The following is a 21,499-nucleotide window of genomic DNA, read 5'->3' as shown; positions in this document are numbered from 1 at the left end:
TATAACCCCAGTGCTTAGATACCTAGAATATAATAGGCACTTAATATTTGTTGAATGATTAAATCATATTGCTGTGATTAGAATATATTTCTTTTAAATTTCACAGAACCACCAAGAAGGAAAAGCAGACGGCAAATATTTTGTCAGCTAATGCACCATCTCACTGAAAACCACAAGATATGGAAGGAAATCATAGAGGAAGAAGAAAAATGTAAAGCTGATGGGAATAAACTGCAGGTGGAGAATTCCTCCTTACCTCAAGCAGATGAGATTCAGGTCATTGAAGAAGCAGATGAAGAGGAAGAGCGACAGTTTGAGTAAAAGAAAAGTCATATTGAAGAAGCCCAGAGGGCTGTGCCCAGGGGCAGAAATCATTGCCTAGTGTTCACCGGCTGACTCTCAACTGACCATACATGGACAAGCCTTAATACTGTGAGAGGATCCTTGCTCTGCTGGCAGTTTCCCACTCCTATGCACTTTCACAGGGACTAGAAAACTATTCTTAAACCAAGAATACCATCCGTGTTGACCCATATTGCAGAGCCCTTACTTAAATCCTTCACTGGTGTATGAATACTTTGTCATAATGCTGCTTTGCTGGGTAGTGAGCTCTTATTTTTCATTGGGGGTCAGCTATAACTAAAAACTCAAGTGACTTATTTCAGTTACCAAAGTGGCCAGAACTTTCGCTTTTATGAAAATAGATTCATATTGTATTTCCCCATGTGTCTTTTATGTCTTTGAATGTTTTGGAAAAAAGTCTATGCCTGTCTAAAAATGAATCCAGTGTTGCCTTTCTGAGGGATTTCTTCTCAATGCAATACACTGTTAAGTTCTATTCTCCCAGCTAGGTTTATCCATGAAGGACTGAGTGACCTTTGTTATATTTAACAAAATCCAGGTGCATCAATTTCTGATGCTTTTTACTATTGTGTATTATCTACTATGTGTGTTTTATTTCTGCTGAGAGTATTCAGGTATGCCATGGACATCAGAAGTTTGAATTCCAGTCTTACCTTCTTTATGTTCCATGGCTGAATTTTAAAGCTGTTTAGGCTTAACAATGAAGGGATTTATTCTTTAGTCAAAATTGTTATTTTTACTGTAGCTCAGGATTTGTATTTTTAAAGATTTAGTTAATATAAACACAGCACAGATTTGTCAGAAGAAAAAAAATTTGCTGTAATACCCAGGTTCACCTTTTATGAAATGAGCAACATTTTCTCTTCTTAGATGAATTTGAAACTAATTAAAACCAAGAAAAAGGAGATGTCTGTCTTTTGCCTTAATGCAAAATCAAATAAAACTAATCTCATCAAAGATAAAGAAAAAAGGAATATAGTGAGCCCTAAAGGACACGTACATTGAATAAATAATTGGAATATGTGGTTATCTTTAGATCCATATCTTAGTTGTCATTTGCTTACTCTAAAACTGATGTTCATCTTTCTGTTAATTTCCCTCTGCCTCAAGACTACATGACAGAAATGACCTATCACTACTTATTGTTTCTGAAGCCCAACTGCAAGACTGATTTCTGAGATCAAGTAAAGAATTGGAATACTTATTTTTCATATAAGAATCTAAATATGTTAATAAATCATTTCATACAAAAGTGCATTATTAAATAACCATATTATTAAAATAATTGCAAGAAAATGGACCATATTTACAATGTTTTGTAAACTTGCTAGTGTGTGGATATGTACCCTACTTGTGAAATACATTTGAAGATATAAAGACCAGCCAAAATGATGGCAAAATGGTAGGCTAATATTTTCTATTATTATTGGAGACCATATCATATTTTGGATTCATGTAATTTTGCAGACAGTGAAACCATTAATTTTCCAAGGTAATTCCTTTAGAATAGGGTATTGGCATGCAGTGTCTTACTTATCTAGAATATTTGGCTTATCTGAAAGATATCAATTTAAGATCTCTGGAAGTGTTAGAATTTTTGATCCTTCACAGTGTCAATATTTAATTAATCACTAAGCTTTATTTATTAGACATGTTGAGTGAGTGCCAAGTTCCTTGCCACCTTTGTTACCATTGCCACACACTATTTGTAAACCAGTCCCATGACTTATTACTAATTAATAAAATTTTAACTGATAATTTATTATTTGCACTTAAAATGTATATATCCTATCCTTGTATTTCTCTAGAGTACATTTTCCATCATGTTTACGTGTATTTCTGTTATTACTTCCTCTCCTGCAGAATACATACAAGTGTATGTGTATAAATTCATACATGTGCAAGCATGCATATTGAGATTCAGTCACATTTCCATACTGTCTTTTATTGGGTTTTATATATATATATATATATTTTAGTTTATGTTATTTTCTCAAAAGCAGCATTTTTAATTACAAATGCTGGATTTACTGGATTTAATTATAAATCCAATTACTATTGGGAACTCATTTTTACATAATATAGTCCTTAAATTATTTAACCCTTGCTAAGTAATTGACATATGTCAAAATAACTAGCCTAAAGAAACCCAAAAAAGTATCTCTCCCGAGCTGAAACTTAAAAATTCATAAGTGTAAGAAAGAATGTGAGAGTATATTAAATGCACACCGTACTATTAGATGAAATCTTACTTGAGAAATTGTCATAAGCCATATTACAGATCTTACTTTGACTGCTACTGAATCAGATTAATTTCTTGTTATAATAATTTTCATCATAAATCTTCTATTTTTAAAGCCACTGGTATTAGAAATATTCTTTTAGTGCTGTATATGTGTATCTACTGACACATTTTTCTCCATAAAAGTACTTTTAAAAATTATTTCATGATTTGAAAGCTGTTTCCTGCTGTTATTTCATTACGTACTTTGTTGGTGCTATTGGCCTTTTCTACTTATTTTACAAGAAACCTGGAGTTTCTGGCTTACTTAAGTTATCAGAAATTCCCTGTGTCTAGATTGCATCATCTCATAGAAACAAACTTCACAAAGGAGATGAATAGATACAACTCTGGTTCCTTCATTATAATTGCCAGATTAATATAAGCTCTTCTAGAGTGTGTAGGGGATAGGAGTGGCAGGTGGAGCAGAGATGCATCACTTCTCAAAGAAATGTGACTTTTAAGCTCAGAACTGAAGAATTAAGAGTTAGCTCAGAAATGACTGCTTGTAGAGAGAGAATAACAGCATGTACAGAGGCCAGAAGAGAAAGCATCCCTACACTGGATGAGCCAAAGAGATTTAGGGTGGCTGGAAGATAGAGCACAAGAAGAGGGAGTGGTAGAGAGATGGTGGTTAATGAAGGGCCTTGTAAAACATGACGTGCCACTTTAAACTTTATTCCTAAAGGAAATGGGAAACAATGAAAAAGTTTCAATCTGGAAGAATAACATGATTAGATTTACATTTTACGAGGATCAAATAGCATACTTCAGTTGTCCTTTGTTATATGTGGGGGATTGGTTCTAGGACCTCCTCAGCTATAAGAATTGCCACATATTCAAGTCTCACAGTCAACCCTGTGGAACCTGCAGATAGAAAAAGTTGGCCCTCTATACGAGGGTTACACATCCCACTAATACTATATTTTCATCTGCATTTAGTTGTGGATGCAGAACCTGCCAATACAGGGCCAACTATATTTACTGAAAAACTTCACATATAAGTGGACCCATGGAGTTCGAATGCATGTTGTTCAAGGGTCAACTGTATTTTGAATGGTTTGAAACTATTGTTTTGGACTGAGTTCCTGCACCTAGGCCCCAATAGACCAGACCAAAGCAAAATGGAGTCATTCATACTAAATGCCACACAGTCAAACTGAAACTTTAAGGAAATACATAGATCCCCAGACTAGTTTTTCCTCAAAACAGGAGATTCCAGTCTATCTGAGCATAATTAAGGAAGTCCTCGCTGCTTTAACCTGTACAAAGAAGACGTAATCTGAAGTAACCTAGTGATAACTGATCAGTTTTTATTTTTCTATTATTCTGTTTTCTTGTTCCCATCCTTACAAAACCCACTGTTCTGCCATTACCCAGTGGGAATTTCATTCTATTTTGTAGAATGCAAGTTACCTGATCCATGAATCTGGCATAAAAGCCAATTACACCTGTAACAATTTGTTGTTAATTTTGTCTTTCGACAGAATGGCAGAGCAAGATTTAGACATAGGGAGTACTTGGCGATATTGACTGGAATAGATTGTGGACCACAGCGATGTGAACAGAGTTATGATTTAATAAAGAGTTGGTATGGGGGTAAGAAAGATTAAGAGTGGCTCCCAAATTTCAGATTTAGACAGCTGTCAACATCATTCACTGAGTTAGGGTATATCAGAGGAATTGATTTTGGATGTGTTAGAGAGTGAAGAGACGAATTCAGATTAGAGCAAAGTGAGATTAAGAGGCTTGAGACAACCAAGTGTATTTCAATGTAGGTATGGAACTCAGAAAAGTGATATGGGCTACAAGTATGGATCTGGGAGTCAACAGCAAATAGTTGGAAGTCTACTTTGAGTATCAAGCTTTTCTCAAAAACTGTGTCATAGTATTGGCTTCTGGTACATTGGACAATGAGCCCTTTTTGCTTGCTAACACTGCTGCATTCTGTATCTTTGTTTCATTATTTATCCTGGACATCTCACCATATCACTATACAGAAAAATTCCTTATTCTTGGCTGGGTGTGGTGGCTCACACTGTAATCCCAGCACTTTGGGAGGCCGAGGTGGATGGATCTCTTAAGCTCAAGAGTTCAAGACCAACCTGGGTAACATGGCTCTCAGTATTAAGGTACTTCTACCTATTTCTTTTTGCGTGTCTTATAATTTATGCTTTATGAAAGTTGTTATTTTGTGTGGTATTATAACTGTTATAAAGTCCTTATGAATTATAGTATTTAGAATTACAAAGTGCGCTTTTTTGTCTTACGTTTTCTGACTTGAATTCTGCCTTGTTTTATTAAGATCATGACTCCTGCTTTCTTTGTATTTCCTGGCATGTCTTTAACCATCCTTTTATTTTTAACCCTTAACCTATGTTTTAAGTATCTCTTCTATACAACAATAATATAGCATTGGATTTGGTCTGAAATCAAATTCAATGCTATATTATATGAACACCTTTTTGATAGGTGAGATAAGCCCATTTATATTTATTCATGTGACTGTAAGGACTTAATTCTTCATATTATTTCCTCTTTTCTTAAAAACTCATTTTAATTACGACGTTTAAGAAAGTTTGTATCGTTGATTCAGTGGCTATAGTTATACTATCTTTGGACCCCATTTCTTTATAGTATCTGCTTCTCATCTATAAATTAAAAAATTAGCTTGTACATATTCTTCTCTATCTCCCACTACCCAATTTAAGGCAATATTATCCTTTACTCTTGTACTGTTAAATATTCTTAAACTTCTACTACTTGTCACTTTTAAACTATATCTTTTGAATTCTAACTATATGAAGCAAAGAACTTATTCTGTGTTCTACCATTTCTCCTTTTCTCATTTTTTGTTAGATGCATTATTTTTATGATTAAAAAACAGATAGTATTATCACATTTATGCCACCATTGTCTTAGTTCTATACTTAAATTTATTCAAGGCTCAAGGCTAGTCCTTTTGTTGATGTTTCCCCAGTCATCACTTGGTTCACTGAAACCTGCCCTCACACCTGATTAACAGTTTAGGTGCTAGAGAACTTACCGTTCAAAATCAGACAAAATTAGGGAGCCCTCAATGTAGGGCACCAATTCCAGGTAGGAGCACCACCATCTCCTTGGCATAGGAACCCAATTTATTTATACTTATTTCAGCACTTGGGGGCAAATTCTACAGCTGCACAAACAGGAGAAAATGAGACGGGGCAAATTGTTCAGCTGTTTATCCCAGTAAATCTGCTTGATTTCTTTCCACTTTTAGAAAAAGTTATCCTTACCTACTTCTCTCCTTATGTACTGATTTTCTCCATAGCTATCCCATGAAGAATGGGCTCCCATCTCCACCTCTGGCTTCGTCTATGCATGGTTTTATTTGTGGTTTTCTATATTTTTCCATTCACCTTCCATCTCCTAAAATTTCAAAGTATCGGATCCACTAACATTGCCCTCCACCTGTATTCTCAATGCCTTTATTCCATTTTCTATCCTTAATGATTATTTCAGTGATAGGTGAGAAAAAACAAGCGTGCTCACTTGTTGAATCAGAAATTAGATTTCTAACATTTGAATCACTAGCTTAGCACTAACTGATGAGAGAGAAGGCATCCTTATTGCATAGATCCAACCTATCTGTTACAATGTAATTTCAAAAAACAGATTTTTCCAGTATGGATTACTTACTAATTCACGTTAATTTATATTTTTCCGAAAGTGTAGCATTTTATTTTTACCACAGCTAACTGGTTCCACATAATCGAGTTGAAAGCATAAGGAAAAACAGCCTTATAAATTGTAAAGCGTAAGATAAATTATTGGGTGTGAATAAAAGGAATATGGAATGAAATAAGGCATGCCTCTGCTGTGATCTAGAGAATTCACTTCCCCTGTGTAAACCTCTATTTCCTTGGCTATAAAATGAGCACATTAAGTGAAGTTAAGGTTCTTCTACCTTTAAAAGTTGATGAAGCTACATCTTTTATAATTTGTCAGGCTTGACAACCTGTGAAAATAGCATGATCTTCATTCTGCATAGATTTATGGAGTTCCTAAATTGTACTAGCAGCAGGAGTGGTAGTACTCAAAAGCAAAACAAAACCTCCTCAACTTTTATTATAATCTACTTCAGTTTACTAAGTTGTTTTACCCAGTAAAACTACCTTAAAGTTCAACTTAGGCTCTTATAGCAGATATGACAGTAAGTAGGAGACCCTGGGATGACAGACTTGCTATGTCAAAGAAAGAGCAAAGATTAAGGAGCAACCTGAATATGTTTGTCAAGATTCAGGAAGGTTGGGGCTGGGTGTAGTGGCTCATGCCTGTAATCCCAGCACTTTGGGAAGCTGAGCTTGGAGGACTGCTTGAGTCCAGGAGCTCAAGACCAGCCTGGACAACTATCTCTGAAAAACTAAAATAATTACAGAAAGATTCAGGAAGGTAGGTTGGAAAGTTGCTTGGCTTAGCAAGTGAGGCAGACACTATAGTTGGTCTTCTGACTTACAGTTCCTCTTCTCTTCATAATTAGCCCTAGTTTTGTTTAGATAACTACACCACCCATATGTAGCACATGTATTTTGGGAGAAGCCAACTCCATGACTACTTCTAGTAGTCAGGCATATGTTCAGACTAAGTGAACCATAATTACATTCACAAACCATAGTTTTAAATTAATGGATGGGCACATAATTCAGAACCTGTAGGACACAAAAAAACAGTTTTCTGCGGGCATTTAAAAAATTCCTTTGCTCTCCCAGAAACGATCTAAGCTTGCTTTCTCTGTATGGAGGTGGGCAAAGAACATGTACTCCATGAGCTAGCCTTAAGATAAAGCTGGTATCATCTGGAAGGCAAAATTGAGAAGTGGGAAGAAGCAGAATCTTTGATTACACCATGTAACATCTAAGCCATACGGACCCTAAAACTTCCACCCTTCCTCCAAATTTCCCTTTTATTATTTAAGTGAACTTGCAAGGATTTTCTTCCCCTTGCAACTGGAAACATCTGAATATATCCAAGATGCAGACTTCTGATGTATAACACACAAACTTGAAACTGTTCAACAGGTAAGTCCAAACTAAGGTTAAATCCATATTCTTAATAGAAGTCATTGTTGTGTGCACTGACTCTGAGGCTGCAACTATTCATGAGCCATGTTACAAGAGCGTATACCCATAATTTCACAACTTTATAAGAAATGATGATGTAAAAATAGCTATAAATGGGTCAATATACATTTCAGTTTGTTTAGGGCAGTCACAATTTACCCTTGTTGTCCTGATATAATTATGAATAGGACCCCATTCACTGTCAAGTGTCCCAGTTTACACAGTTACCCTATCTCTACAGCATGTTTTTGGATTTGAATATAATTATCTTTAGAAAAATAACACTAACCCATGGAAATGCCTAGAGACCTCTAAAAGATATAAGTGAATTCAATCTTTAATCCTTGTGATTAGTTTTAGAAAGAAGTGGTGCCAGGGAAAATGTGCCAACAAAGATTCAACAGCCATGTATCATTTTAAATTTTAAATATATTATTGTAATGTCCTATCTGCTTAACTGCTGCTATGAAGGTGGACACTCAGGGTCACACAGACCCTCATTTATAAGAAGAATGACACAGTTCTTATGAAGACAGAGCAGGGAGTAAGATATGAAAGCACTGGCAGGCTCTACATTAAATACATATTTCTTCTACAATCTCCCACCATATCTAAAATACCTCTAAAGTCCAAACTCATTTATTTAGGTTTTAATTTCTTCTGTAGTCCTCTATTAAACTGGACTGGTACCACACAGTTCATTAATGACAATACCTGATCAGAAGGGAGCTGGTTTCTGGAACCAAGGCCCCCCAGGACAGAAGCCAGATGAAGTCAGGAAGGGATAAAAGTACCTGCTACTAAACAAGATGCTCTGCTTAGGGCATCCATGACTCTTCTTAGCATTTTAAGCAACACCCATCATTTGTACCTTTGTGTCTCTCAACAGAGAATTTTACCTCAGAAGTCATAAAATCTTGAAAAACAATCATGACTAGTGCTTGTTTCTGCTCCAGTACTATTTTAAGACACATCTGTGTTCATTTGGCTTTATGATGCTGTGACTTTTATTCTAATACACACATTGATTTGATTAAACCAAGTTCAGGGATAAGGCAAATATACATCCTTGCTCCTGAAAACATCCAGGCACTTTCAGCGTCTTTCAGCACAGATGAGGTAGGGTTGGGGCTGCAATGTCATGCCTAACCTGGGCTTCAGATCTGGAACTAGTTCATGTGGAAAATGCAAATGAAACCTCTGAAGCAATGCTGTGAAAAACAAAAACATCTCCATCCGAGCTAACTGTTCTCCAAGACAATGTCTTCTCCCTAAACAGATAAAGCAGATATAATAATTTTTTAAACCCACAATCTTTACCAAAATTAATGTCTAATATTTGGGTGTCATTCAGGAAATCTGGAATTTAAAGAAAGTAAGAGGGAATTATGTTTATTAAAGGATTCTCTTAAATCTCAAAGAATAGGATTTGACACTTCAGCTCCCAGAACCCATACATTTACCTCCTTTTGTCAGACCATGGACTTTTGTAAGACTTTAGTTCCATCTCCCACTTCCCTCCCATGCTGCAACAGAGCCTAAGATATGCCACAAAAGATCTCATTTGAGGTGAGACATTTTGCTCAAGAAAAGTTCACTTCATTTCAACTAAGTGTGTGTGCTTCCCCACTGAAGGGGAAGAGTTTCTAGTCCATCTTCCATGGGTCTTTTGTACCTTTTCACAGAAGAAGCAATATTTTGCTAGTTGAAGATGAAATACAATAACCAGAAGCCAAGATAGTGAGATTCTAGTTTTACTTAAGTGACTGTATCTTTTCCCTCTCTGGGTTACTGGCTTCTCATTCCACAAGTTTTGATTATGGGCAAAAAAGCCACAGGCAAAAACAGTTTTAGAAGAAGCCAGGGGTTCTCAAAAGTCCATCTATAGTTGATAAATTAAGGCTTATATTAAGCAGAAACAGGTGTTAATTACTTCCAATTAAATCATTCTCTCCTATAAGAATCAGTTCTGTGTTTTTAGAATTGGGATATTTAATTCTACAGGAGGATGCTTCAGATTAAGATGCTATATCTAATGAATTATCATTATCCTTTATTCTAAAGTTACGCCCCGTGAAAGTTCTCTTACCTAGGGAAAAAGGAACCAAAGCTTCCTTCTTGGCAAAATATCCACTGCTGTCCAGAAATCGCTCAGGATGGAACACTTCTGGGTCTCTCCAGTACTTTTCATCAAAGTGTACAGAATAAAGATTTGTAATTACTGTTGTGCCTTTAGGAATGGAATAACCACGTACAACTGCATCTTCAGAGGTTGCATGGAAAATCCCTAATGGAACTATATTACAGAATCTTAAAACTTCATGCAAAACTGCCTCAGTATAAGGCATTTTGAATTTGTCGTCCCAAGAAGGCTTCCCATTGGGGCCCATAATTAAATCAATCTCTTTCTGAACTTGTCCTGTCAGAGAAAAAGTATTCAAGTTATTATGCAATTCTTAGAATTATAGCTAAAGTTATTTCCCTCTGGAATAAAATAAATGATAACCAATAACAAGCCAATAGGATATAGATACATCCAGATTCAGATTTTTTATTATCTGGGCATTCTATTGAAATATATGCTATATATCTTGTACTAACAGTAGCCAGTGCTCTGGGTAGCTCTATTGTGAAAGACATAAGTAATAAGAATAAACATCAAACAAACCTAGAATTGGAGTAAGAAAAATAGTAAAGCATAAAATTAGTTTTTTAAATTCTATCAGAGTTCAGGTTCCAGCTCTGCCACTTGCAGACACAGCGTTTTTTCTCATTTATACATTTATAAAATAAGCATAATAAGACCTCTTTCAGAGATTTTTTTTTACATGAATTGAGATAATAGATTTGAAAACTCTTTTTTGTAGCTATTAAATATTTCTATCCTTGGCTGGCATAGCAGGAGTTCCTAAAGAAAATGTATTGTGCATGGCTAAGACTCAAAAACATGTATGAACCCTACATGCAAGGATGGACCCTGAGATCATCAAGAGAATCCTCACCTTGAATATTAGGATAAAGGGCCATGAAAAGAATCGCCCACCGTAGCACATTGGTTGTAGTTTCAGTTCCAGCAATGATGAGTTCACCCACTGAGAAAATTAGGTTTTCTTTGGAGAAAGTAGATGATGGGTCATTTTTACCTTGATCCATCTCATCTAAATAAGCATCAACAAAATGCTGAGGTAGCTGAGGCTTTCTGTTGACTGAAGCTTTTTCAATGAGTCTGGAGAGAAAATCATAGACCACAGATGCATTTCTAAACAGCTGTTGATGTTTTCCAAAAGGCAGGATGCCAATCCATGGAAAAGCATTATACAAGAAGACTGAGGCACTGGCAGCTAGTTCCACATTTTCACTAAATAACTCAATCATGTGCTGAAAATCGGTGTCTTCATAAGTGAATCGTTTTCCAAAAATGATCAGATTGGTTATGTTTGAAACAGCATTCGTTATTAATTGTTTAAAGTCAAAAGGTCTACCTTTGTAAGTTTCAATAGCATCAGTGAAAAATTTGGTTTCTTCCAAGATTTTAGATTCAAAAGACTTTTGGCCATATCCAAAATATCGAAAGCTGTTTACAGCTAATCGTCTGTGATCGACCCATCCTCGGCCATATCTGGAATTGAGTAGGCCTGAAAAAAAAAATTAAAATATTGTATGATTCCTACTTCTCTGTATCTAAAAAATGAAAGGGAACAAAATTTTTTAATGGATGGTTAGTCATCCTTCTGCAAATTATACTCCTATATAACTACATGGTTGGGTCCTGTTCTCAGCAACTCATTAGCCACAGTATTACAACAGATAAAGTTTTTCTACTCCTTATCTGTGGACTGGCAGAAAAGACCTATAATTGCACCACCACAAGAAGCTAGTCAGTCTTGTGTAATTTAACCTGGTGAAATAGAGCCAGGTGACTATATTATCCAAATATTACCATAAGCCTAATTTACCAAAGAGAAATGACTGCATGTTCAATGGGCAAAGTTTTATCTTAGACTAAACAAATACCTAAAAAATCATCCTTCTAGGATTAGAAATTTTCTGCTTAAAAGAGAATGGATTTTAGAATATAAATTTCCTCCTGTTAAAGGGATATGGTAGACAATCAAGTAACTACGACGGGGTAAGGGAACTCTGAATGAGCTGTCAATATAGTCAAAATGCTGAAGTCAAAAGAAGGGCAAACATGAAGCTCAAACTTTTCTAATGCTGATATTGCCTACCTTAAAATTTCAGAGTCTCCACAATGTATCTGCTGTTTTGATGTGGCTACTATGGAAAATTTCCCCCTTAAATTAATTCAACATCTTCAGTGCACATATTTACGTAACATGTACTTTACTCAAAATTTCACTCATTACTGGGACATGGTTGTACCTATGATAAATTTCACATTGATACGTGATTCCCAATGTTGGAGGCAGGGCATGGTGGGAACTGATTGGATCATAGGGGCAGATCCCTTATGAATGGTCTTACAACAGCCCCTTGGTGATAAGTGAGTTCTCGCTCAGTTAATGTGAGATCTGGTTGTTTAAAAGTTAAGGACCTCTCCCTACTCACTCTGTTGCTCCCACTCTTGCCATATGACATGCTGGCTTTCCCCAATGCCTTCTGCCATGATTGTGAGCTTCAGGAGAAGCAGATGGCCTCGGCAGAAGCAGATGCCAGCACGATGCTTTCTATAAAGTGTACAGAACCATGAGCCAATTAAACCTCTTTTCTTTATAGGTTACCCAGCCTTGGGTATTTCTTTATAGCAATACAAAATAGACTAACACAACCCACAATGAAAAATGTCACATTCTCTTGTATACTTGAGGTACACACAAAATTTACATTCCAACAACTTATTGTGCAATAATTTTTGAATGTAGAGCTTATTAAAAAGTTACCATATGTGAGGGGGTCATTAGTGCTGTGTAGCAATCTTACACTCCCATAGTCCATTCTTTTTTCTATACTCCCAGATGACTATTCATTCAACAAATATCCATTTAACATGTATTTGTGGAACACCTACTATGTTCCAGGCAATGTTCTAAGTGTCAGGAATGTATCAGGGAACAAAAGAAGCAAAGATCCCTACCCTCACAGAGCTTAGACACTAGTAGGAGAGACAGACAAAACAACAAATAAAGTATATAGCAAGTAAAAAGATATAGGGTAGTCAGCAAAAGGCTCACTGAGAAGATGACATTTGAGTAAAGACTCACAGGAGATGAGGAAGTGAGACAAGCAAATACCTGAGGAAAGACCACTGTAGTTAGAAGGAACAGCTAGTGCAATGGTGTGAAGATGAAACCAGCCCTAGAGAAATATGTGCACATGGAATATATACACAAGAAGGTACAGAGGAGCACTGTTTATAATAACCCTACACTGGCCAAGCTGTGTGCCTGGGCATGATGCTGGGCCCACCCAAAGGGCAACTTTTTTCCATTCACACAGTGGGCTAATAGTGGCCATGATTTTCTACTTCCAAGGTCAGTACATAGTAACTTAAAGCAACACATAATTTTCTACCTGGTTTTTAAAAATCTTAAGTCAAATGCCTTATGATGAAAATAGTCTAAACAATAAATTTACAGCTTTGAAAAATATATACTTTGTCTCAAATATTACTGATTGCATCATCTTTCATTTTCATCATCTTTTTAAAGGTCTATTATAATTGTGGCTTCCTATTTGGTCTAATTGCTTGTTTTTTATTTATATTACTGCTCTCAAGTTTCATTGTACCCTGGCCTGAGAATTCAGTCTTTTACAATTTGTGCTGTCTCTGCATTAGCTGATTTCCTTTGTGATGTAATATAGGATTTTTATTTTTGTCTTTTCAATCAATGTCTTTAGTTTTTGCCTATGTAAGTAACATATTGTTAAATTTTTCTTTGAAATTAAATGTGAAACTCATATTAGAGAATTTAGGACACAACTTTAGTAAAAAGTCTTATACTATTAAATATTATAACCACTGTATGTGATTTGAACATTCTATTTTAGGCTGTCTGTTGCTGCTTTCTTCTTACCGATTTTGTCAACTTTCAGTCTTTCCCCCTTGTTGAATATGGAATCTCCAACACTGATCAATACTAAACCAAACAGAACGCTAGTCCTTTACACAAGCCATGCAAGTCTACACCTACTAATCACAGTGATTAGTAGTCAAGAAAGCTGCTTCAAGTTCTGTAAGCTTGTAAGTAAAACGATAGTAAAAATGTCATCAAGTACTCAAGACTGGATTCAAAAGGGCACTTTGGATTCAAGTGCAAGTATGTGTTTATTCCTAACTTGTTTCACAAAACCTGCAGATGTTATTAGGTGCTGATTCTTTAAAAGTTTATAATACTTATTAGAGCTGAACCACAACAGAATTAGCAATGTACTGGTCTAAAATATGAACGTAGTACAGCCTGAAAGGTCCTCAAATACTAGGTTCTGTAAGTAAATAGTTTCTTATTAATCAGTACAAAATAATCCCAACTCTATGCACTAAAACTTAAAATAAGAAATGTGATTTAAAATAGCTTAGTAAATCACTAAATAGGTGCAAATAAACATACCTCCCATTTTTGTCATCTTCATGAATAAAGGAAGGCATGGTCTGTCTGCAAAAATTTCACTTTGATGAACAAGGCATTCCTTTACTACATCATAGCCATTTAGAACCACAGTTGATATGCCTCCAAGATCTAAACTGAAGATCTTTGAGAAGAGGAGAAGAAAAACAACATTTAAATGGCAGAATGTATAGAGAAATATAACCATGGAAATCTACAAGTGGTAAGTGCGGCTTTTCCAGGATTTGTTACGTCCCTGAAAATATAGGCAGTTATTACTCACCTGACAATGTTCAGAGTGCCCTCCTTCTATAAGCCATGCAAAACTGTGTGATTTCATTATGCCATTCAGTGCCTGAAGTCACAATCTTACTAACAGTTTAATGAAAAGGGTACTGGACTTGGGAGGCCTGGGTTTAGTTTAAGGTTTGCCATTAAAGAGGTAAAAGACTCTGGGCAGAACACTTAACCTATTTGGGCTTCAGTATTGCCATAGAAAATATATTTGATATACACGCTCTCTTATGATTCATTCTACCTCAAAACATTCAATGATATCTAGGAATCTCCTTCTATTTTCAAGATGAATGAGGCTAGTGAGGGAGAGGATTGTCAAAGACCTTAGAGACAACTTTGAAGTATAAACATATTATAACTAAGCCCATTTGTATTTGGCTCTCTGTATTCCACAAAGTGAATGAAGAGGGCTCTAAGGGAACCTAACCTTGGAGGAAAGGCATTTACCACATAGGTTAGGTAGCTGCCTCTCTGTTAAGGGGAAGGCAAAACAGAATGCATTCCATGCCTTGCTGGAGTTGTCTGCCCTGTGCCTCACCTCAGGTTCACTTACAATGTCACACCTACTGTAGTCTACTCTAGCTAACCCAATGTAACAGCCTAGTCCAGTGAGAGAATGATACTCCTTTAAGACTACTTATTGCCATCCTTTCTGGATAGCTTTTTACAGCCAAAATACTGAGACAAGCCTTATCCCTGTGCAAACAAGTCAAGGAGATTTAGCCATGGCACACGCTACTTCAGAGAAAACAGCAGGCTTAGTAGAGAACAAAAGTTCAGCAGAAAGTTGTATCAGCAAAGGTCATGAGGACTGCCAAGTGGTAACAACTAACCAGCTGAGTAATGGGGCCACCAGAGTCTTTGGCATAAGGGTTGGCTCTGCCAACTGAGCAGTAGGTATATCCAGAACCTTGGGAAAAGAACACTGACTGCCTGCCATAAGCAGTGGTATTAGTCAAAAGTGACAATAGAAGAGTTCTAAGTAAAAGGGAATGGCTACCAGCTGAGCAAAGTAGGGACAATGCAGTAATGTAGTCCTATTAAAGGAAAGTCTCTTCGCAGAAGTGAACTTTAGCAGAGACGATAAAAAGATGGCATTCCACAAGGCTAGTAAAAGAACCATGAACTTAAAGTTGTGTCACTATGAAGGCAGAACAGAGGGCAAATGTATTTCAGGATAGCGCTTCAGGGTAGAACTTCAAACTGTGGACACCAGGGACCATAAAAAGCAAGGAGGAGCCATGGTTTGAGAAAGTTGTTACACAATCCACCTTTACTCAAGAATCTGAAATAGTCCTGTATTTGAGGGTAGAACTGGAGAAATTTTTACTTGAACTAATATGTATTCCTGTATACACTGTTTTCAAGGACTTTTGGTAAAGGTTTGTAACTCAAATTGTGAAAACTTATCCTTAAACTGCTTTGATCTATGGAAGGGTACAAGATTAGCTTATATATTATTTGATTTATTCAATAATTTTTAGTGCCAATTATGGGCTAATTATAATGCTGGCAGAGATGTAAAGAGGAATACATAAAACATTTTCCTTGCCTTCTTCTAGATCACTCTGTGATCTCCAAGTCTCTTTCCCTCGCCCAAACCAGCCCTACTCGTAATTTTTCACTCTCCCAGTTAATGACCACTCCATACATCCTTCAAGTTGTTGAGGCCCAGAACTTTGCAGTCACCCACACTGATTCATTATTTTCTTCCAAATTCCACATCCAACTGCTCAGCAGTTATGCTGTTCCTACTTTCAGAATATAAACAGAATCAGACAATTTATTATAATCTGCAGGTGACCAATCTAAGTCACCTGCATTTCTCCCTTGTAACAACAACCTCCTAACTGGCCTCCTTAATTTCATCCTTGTGTTTTTACAGGTAATTCTCAATGTGGCATTCTCTTGCTTTATGGCCTTTGTTCTTGCTCTTCTCTTAGTCTAGAATGTTCTTCCTTTTCATATTCCTATAGCTTGCTCCTTCATTTCCTTTAAGTCTTTGTTCAGATGCTATCTTTGTGGTGAGACCTGTTCTGATTAAGCAATTTAAAATCTGACCCACTAACATTCTCCATTCCCTTGCCCTAATTTAGTTTACTTACTGCTCTGTACTCTTTGAACATATTATATAATTTACTTAATTGTGTTTATGTATATTGTCTGTCTTCCCCCTACTAGAATATAAGCTACATAAGGGCAGGAATCTCTGTTTTGGTCACTGCTATATCTCTAGCACCTAGGACAGTACACAGCATATGAAAATAGAAACAGATGTTGAATTAATGAATAGTTGTAGAGATATACATTTAAGTATATTATTATAACATCATGGACTAAGTGCTAATAACAAATGTGCAAAGTGCTGTTGATGAAAACCATTAAGTGACTGCCACACTTTTCAACCTTTGCTTGGTTTGTTTCCTCATTTTGAATGCTTCCCTTGACTGCCATACTATCATAACCATACCAAGTCTTTAGGGATGATCCTCCATGACGCCTTTCTTGGGGCACTCTTTTTCTCTCTGCTTTGAACCACACATGGGAACCATACATGGGAGTTTAGAAGCTCCCATGGCACTTATTTCACACTATCTTGGACCAGAAACATTCATATTCTTGTCTTCTGCCTGCTTGCTAAATTATAAACTCCCTAGGAACAGTGATTTCATCTTTTTCATCTTTGAATCCTTATACAGAATCTCATTCAGTGCTGTGCATAAAGTTCTCAATAAATGCTGCAAAAATAAATTAATATACTGTCAATTCTACTTGCCTTAATGGAATTATTTTATTGTCCTTAAGTCCATTACCTGAAAATAATCTGATAAAGCCACTTGTATTGGCTTTGCTAGCCAAGGAATGCCTCTCTAAATCTAGACTAAGATTAAAGTTACTGCAGAAATTTAAACACTCAGAATGAATCTCCAAGGAAATGGTAATTTTCAGTGTGACACACTTCTATATAAGATTGCCTTTAAAATGAATATATAACTCCTGAGGACTAGCTGTTTAACTTTCAAGAATCACAAAGCAGAACTGAATTCACAGATTAACACAAAGGCGGGTATCACCTGAAGTGACTGTCGTAAGTAATTTTAAAGTCCAGTGTTTTTTGGGGTTTTTGTTTTTGTTTTTGTTTTTGTTTTCTGTGAGCATACATCTCAAATTGAAAAGACAGTGGGAAACTAAGATTTTATTTAGAAATAAGTCCTAGGAACAACTTTTCATAACCTTTCGGAATTACAGGAGGGAATAGTCTTCTTCCACTTCCAAAAAAAGGTATAGTATTTTAACAATTTATACCAACTTTGAGACTTTGTCAGAATTGGAATATATCTCTAAAATAATGGGAGATCTTTAGAGATGTTTCACACCAGGATAAAGATCAAATGCTGCTGTAGCCTAGAGTTAATATGTTTGGTGGTTATCAACTAAATCTAAGGCATAGTGAGGCAAACAACGTCTATCTACTCTTTGATGCATGTTCTTTTTCATTTTTGCTCCTTTCAGTTTTTCCTCTGCCCCACTGCAGCTAGTAACAGTTTAGTCCTATTTCATTTGTAGTCAAGAGCTTTCTCCATAAAGAACCATGGTTCCCTCAAAAGTGGTGTCAGCAATAAAACTAGCTGCTCATGCCCAATTCTTATCTATTGAACCGATCTAAATATCTCAAGACGACAGTCTAGTACGTTTATAATTTGTAACCTATGATAGGGGACTTAGACAACCCCCTGCCCAAAATAAACATTCATAGTAATACAGAGTGTCTTTCAGTTCAAATATTTATATAAGAAACGTTTAATTCCCTTTTCTGTGAGAAACTGTTTCAAATAACTTGTTTAAAAATACTTTCAAACATGGAGGTCAAACAAATCTGTTCTGGGTATAGAAACTAATAACATAGGCCGGGCACGGTGGCTCACGCCTGTAATCCGAGCACTTTGGGAGGCCAAGGCGGGAGGATCACAAGGTCAGGATATCGAGACCATCCTGGCTAACAGAGTGAAACCCCGTCTCTACTAAAAAATACAAAAAATTAGCCAGGCGTGGTGGCGGGCGCCTGTGGTCCCAGCTACTCGGGAGGCTGAGGCAGGGAATGGCCTGAACCCGGGAGGCGGAGCTTGCAGTGAGCCGAGATGGCGTCACTGCACTCCAGTCTGGGTGACACAGCGAGACTCATCTCAAAAAAAAAAAAAAAAAAAAAGAACTAATAACATATACAATAACCAAGAACACTTGAGTAGCACTTTACTGTTTTCCGTTGTTATTCTCACTAACGAGATGAAAAAAAAACTAAGACTCAGAACAGAGGTCAAGTTTTGTCTGGCAGAAGACCCGATCTCTAGCCTTATGCTTTCACATTTTGAATAAACTCAATTCTGGGAGAACTGTAGGCTGGAAAATAAGATCTAAGAATTATACATACTTTTGTTACCTCGTCCAGCTTAACTTTAACAACGTAAACTATTAGTGAGTCGTGAAAGGAACGTAAACCATTAGTGACTTTCTATTCTAGAAACCTAGACCAATTTTTTTTTTTTTTTTTGGAGACGGAGTCTTGCTCTGTCGCCCAGGCTGGAGTGCAGTGGCGAGATCTCAGCTCACTGCAAGCTCCTCCTCCCGGGTTCACACCATTCTCCTGCCTCAACCTCCCGAGCACCTGGGACTACAGGCGCCCCCACTACGCCCGGCTAATTTTTTGTATTTTTTTAGTAGGGACGGGGTTTCACCGTGTTAGCCAGGGTGGTGTTGATCTGCTGACTTCGTGATCCGCCCGCCTGGACCTCCCAAAGTGCTGGTATTACGGGCGTGATTCACCGCGCCCGGGCACCTAGCCCAATTCTTGTAAAAATTGGTTTAAGTAAGGATTTAAGGTCAAACCTGAAATACCACAGTTGCCAAACATCCCTGTACTTTTCCTTCAAAACACTGACCACAGCCTGTGGTCGATAAAGAGATTAGTTTTCTCTCCCACTCATCTGCCAACTCCTTAAAAGGCTGTATCTGCCTTTTTCACCGCTAGTGTCAGGCCTGTAGTTGCATATAAACAAGTGTAATTCAAAACAAAATAGGTGAAACTCTGGCCAGGACCCGTGGAAACTCCTGCCCCCTCCGGACGTCAGGACACCCACACACATGCGGGGGTCGCCTTTTCCGCTTCCAGTCACAAGGCATTTCCGTGCTGCTTTCTCCTCCGCAGATTGAGGAGGAGCTAAGTACCGACCTCACCGGCTGGTTGTGAGTTTTAAATGAGTCACCAAGTTGGCAGTGACAGTGGCACACAGAAGGCGCCTTTTAAGTATCTGCTAAGGGGCCGTTCCCAGCCAGTCAGAACGGCATTGCCATCTGTGCTGTGGGACCCCCGCAGCGGATTTTAGTCATCAATTCATTCACGCGTTCACAATCATTTCCCAGGGCCAGCTTCTCAGTTAGGGGCGTTCCCCTGCGTTCTCCATTCTCACAGCAAACGCCTACACCAGTAGTTCATCGACTGCAAACACCGAAGAACCTGTTATTAACTATCTAGAATTTAGAACGCCTTGAGTTTCCGACAAGCCGCGTGCAGCTTCCACAGAGCTGCGAGGCCGACTCGCAAGACGCCCGCACCTGAGGGCAGGTGCCCACCCTGGATCTGAAGTGGCGGCGCGGCCGGCCAGCCAAACGGCGCAGGCGCAGGAGCAAGAGCTTGAGCGGTAGCGGGAAAATCAGGCCTGGATCGCCTCGGGGCCTCGGCCCGGAGTGGGTCACCGGCAGGGGCGGGGCTCCCCTTGCAGGGGGCACGGCATAGAGGACTTCTCCCTTCCAGAGCCGGGAAGCGGATGTCCCTCAAAGGGCAGCCGGCATATGGAGAGGTCCCTATTACTCGGCTCACGAGCGGCCATAAGTCCAACCAGGAAGGCCCTGGTCAGCCCGGGCCAGTCTGGCGGCCCTCCCTGCCCGGGACCCGTCGGAGCTGTACCTCTCCGTACACCTGGCTCTGCTTTCTCATGTAGACATGGGGAAGTTCGGCTGAGGCGGCCAGGGAATAGATGTTGCCGATAAATGGCAGCCCCGGCGGCCCCGGAGGGAAGCCCATCGGCCGCCTCTGCTTCAGCAGCTGGCGGACCCCCAGCGCGAAAAGCAGCAAGAAGAGCGCGCCGCCGAGCGCCGCTACGCCCTCTTCACCTCCCCAAAGTTTCCACATCTGCCGGAGCTGGGGGTGCGAACGCCACCGCAGCCCTGAGTCCCTGGCACGCCCTCCAGCCCTGCCGTACTCCCATTGGCAGGATACTCTCAGGTCCCGCCCTAGCTCCGTGGCTATTGGCTGGCTACGTGAGCGCTCAGGTCCCCTCGGGACAACGACCCTCTAGCTTTACGCGGCTCGGAGTCGGCTCTGCGGAGCGGGTGGCCGGTGCTACCCTTTGGAGGTGGCGCGACTCTAGGCGGAGCAATGAGCCAGGAGGCCGTTTTCCAGAATGTTGACACCAGAATGTTGACGAGGTGTCAGGACAGCCTCACTCACTGGGGTAGGCGGATCCTGCCTCTCTGGGGCCAGCCCTTTCCTAAAGTGTCTTTTTAAGTCCCAGGTCTGCTTATTTCATTTCAGGCTAGGAAAACTGGAGAGATGATCAACACTGCAGTCTTTAGCTGAACCTGATACTTTTCAGAATTTCCAGTGGAAAACTGACCCATCAGTAGTAAAAGAAAGTAATTTTAGTGTTTTGTCCTGTTTTACTATTTTTCTCCTGTTAATGTATTTTTGTGTGTGATCTTTTAAGAATTGTGATGATTGAGCAGTTTATGTGATTAACTCAGTTTACCTATATTTGACCCCTCTCTGGTCTTTCCAAACTGATTACTTATTGGCAATCACGGGACTCTTGTCTCCACTTGTTCACGGAGAGTAT

The 21,499-nt window shown here is 38.4% G+C and overlaps 2 protein-coding genes across 6 annotated transcripts in view; one reads left to right on the top strand and one right to left on the bottom strand.

Moving 5' to 3' along the window:
* PDE3B (phosphodiesterase 3B) overlaps positions 1-4,895 on the top strand; it is a 220,582-nt gene extending 215,687 nt beyond the window's left edge. For all 3 annotated transcript variants that reach the window (XM_033207671.1, XM_033207670.1, XM_033207669.1), the window contains one exon: positions 107-4,895. In XM_033207671.1, coding sequence (XP_033063562.1) covers positions 107-321 — 215 coding nt within the window. In that variant the 3' untranslated portion in view covers positions 322-4,895. The remainder of the gene's footprint in view (positions 1-106) is intronic.
* Positions 4,896-8,725: 3,830 nt separating this feature from the next.
* LOC117080292 (vitamin D 25-hydroxylase) lies at positions 8,726-21,302 on the bottom strand. Of its 3 annotated transcripts, none has more exons than XM_033205215.1 (5): positions 20,572-21,302; positions 14,316-14,457; positions 10,749-11,381; positions 9,836-10,165; positions 8,726-9,017 (listed from the first exon to the last, which is right to left on the bottom strand). In XM_033205215.1, the coding sequence occupies exons 1-5, from the start codon at positions 20,794-20,796 to the stop codon at positions 8,842-8,844; spliced, it is 1,506 nt and encodes a 501-aa protein (XP_033061106.1). In that variant the 5' UTR covers positions 20,797-21,302; the 3' UTR covers positions 8,726-8,841. The 3 variants fall into 3 exon arrangements, with proteins under 3 accessions (XP_033061106.1, XP_033061108.1, XP_033061107.1); XM_033205217.1 differs by having other exon boundaries at positions 19,494-20,840; XM_033205216.1 differs by having other exon boundaries at positions 19,745-20,840.
* Positions 21,303-21,499: the final 197 nt, after the last annotated feature.

The sequence above is a fragment of the Trachypithecus francoisi genome, unplaced genomic scaffold (assembly GCF_009764315.1).
Source record: "Trachypithecus francoisi isolate TF-2019V2 unplaced genomic scaffold, Tfra_2.0 Lachesis_group8, whole genome shotgun sequence".
In the NCBI taxonomy this organism is placed as follows: domain Eukaryota; kingdom Metazoa; phylum Chordata; class Mammalia; order Primates; family Cercopithecidae; genus Trachypithecus; species Trachypithecus francoisi.
The sequence above is the reverse complement of the archived record's forward strand: the minus strand, read 5'-3'. Positions and strand labels throughout refer to the sequence as shown.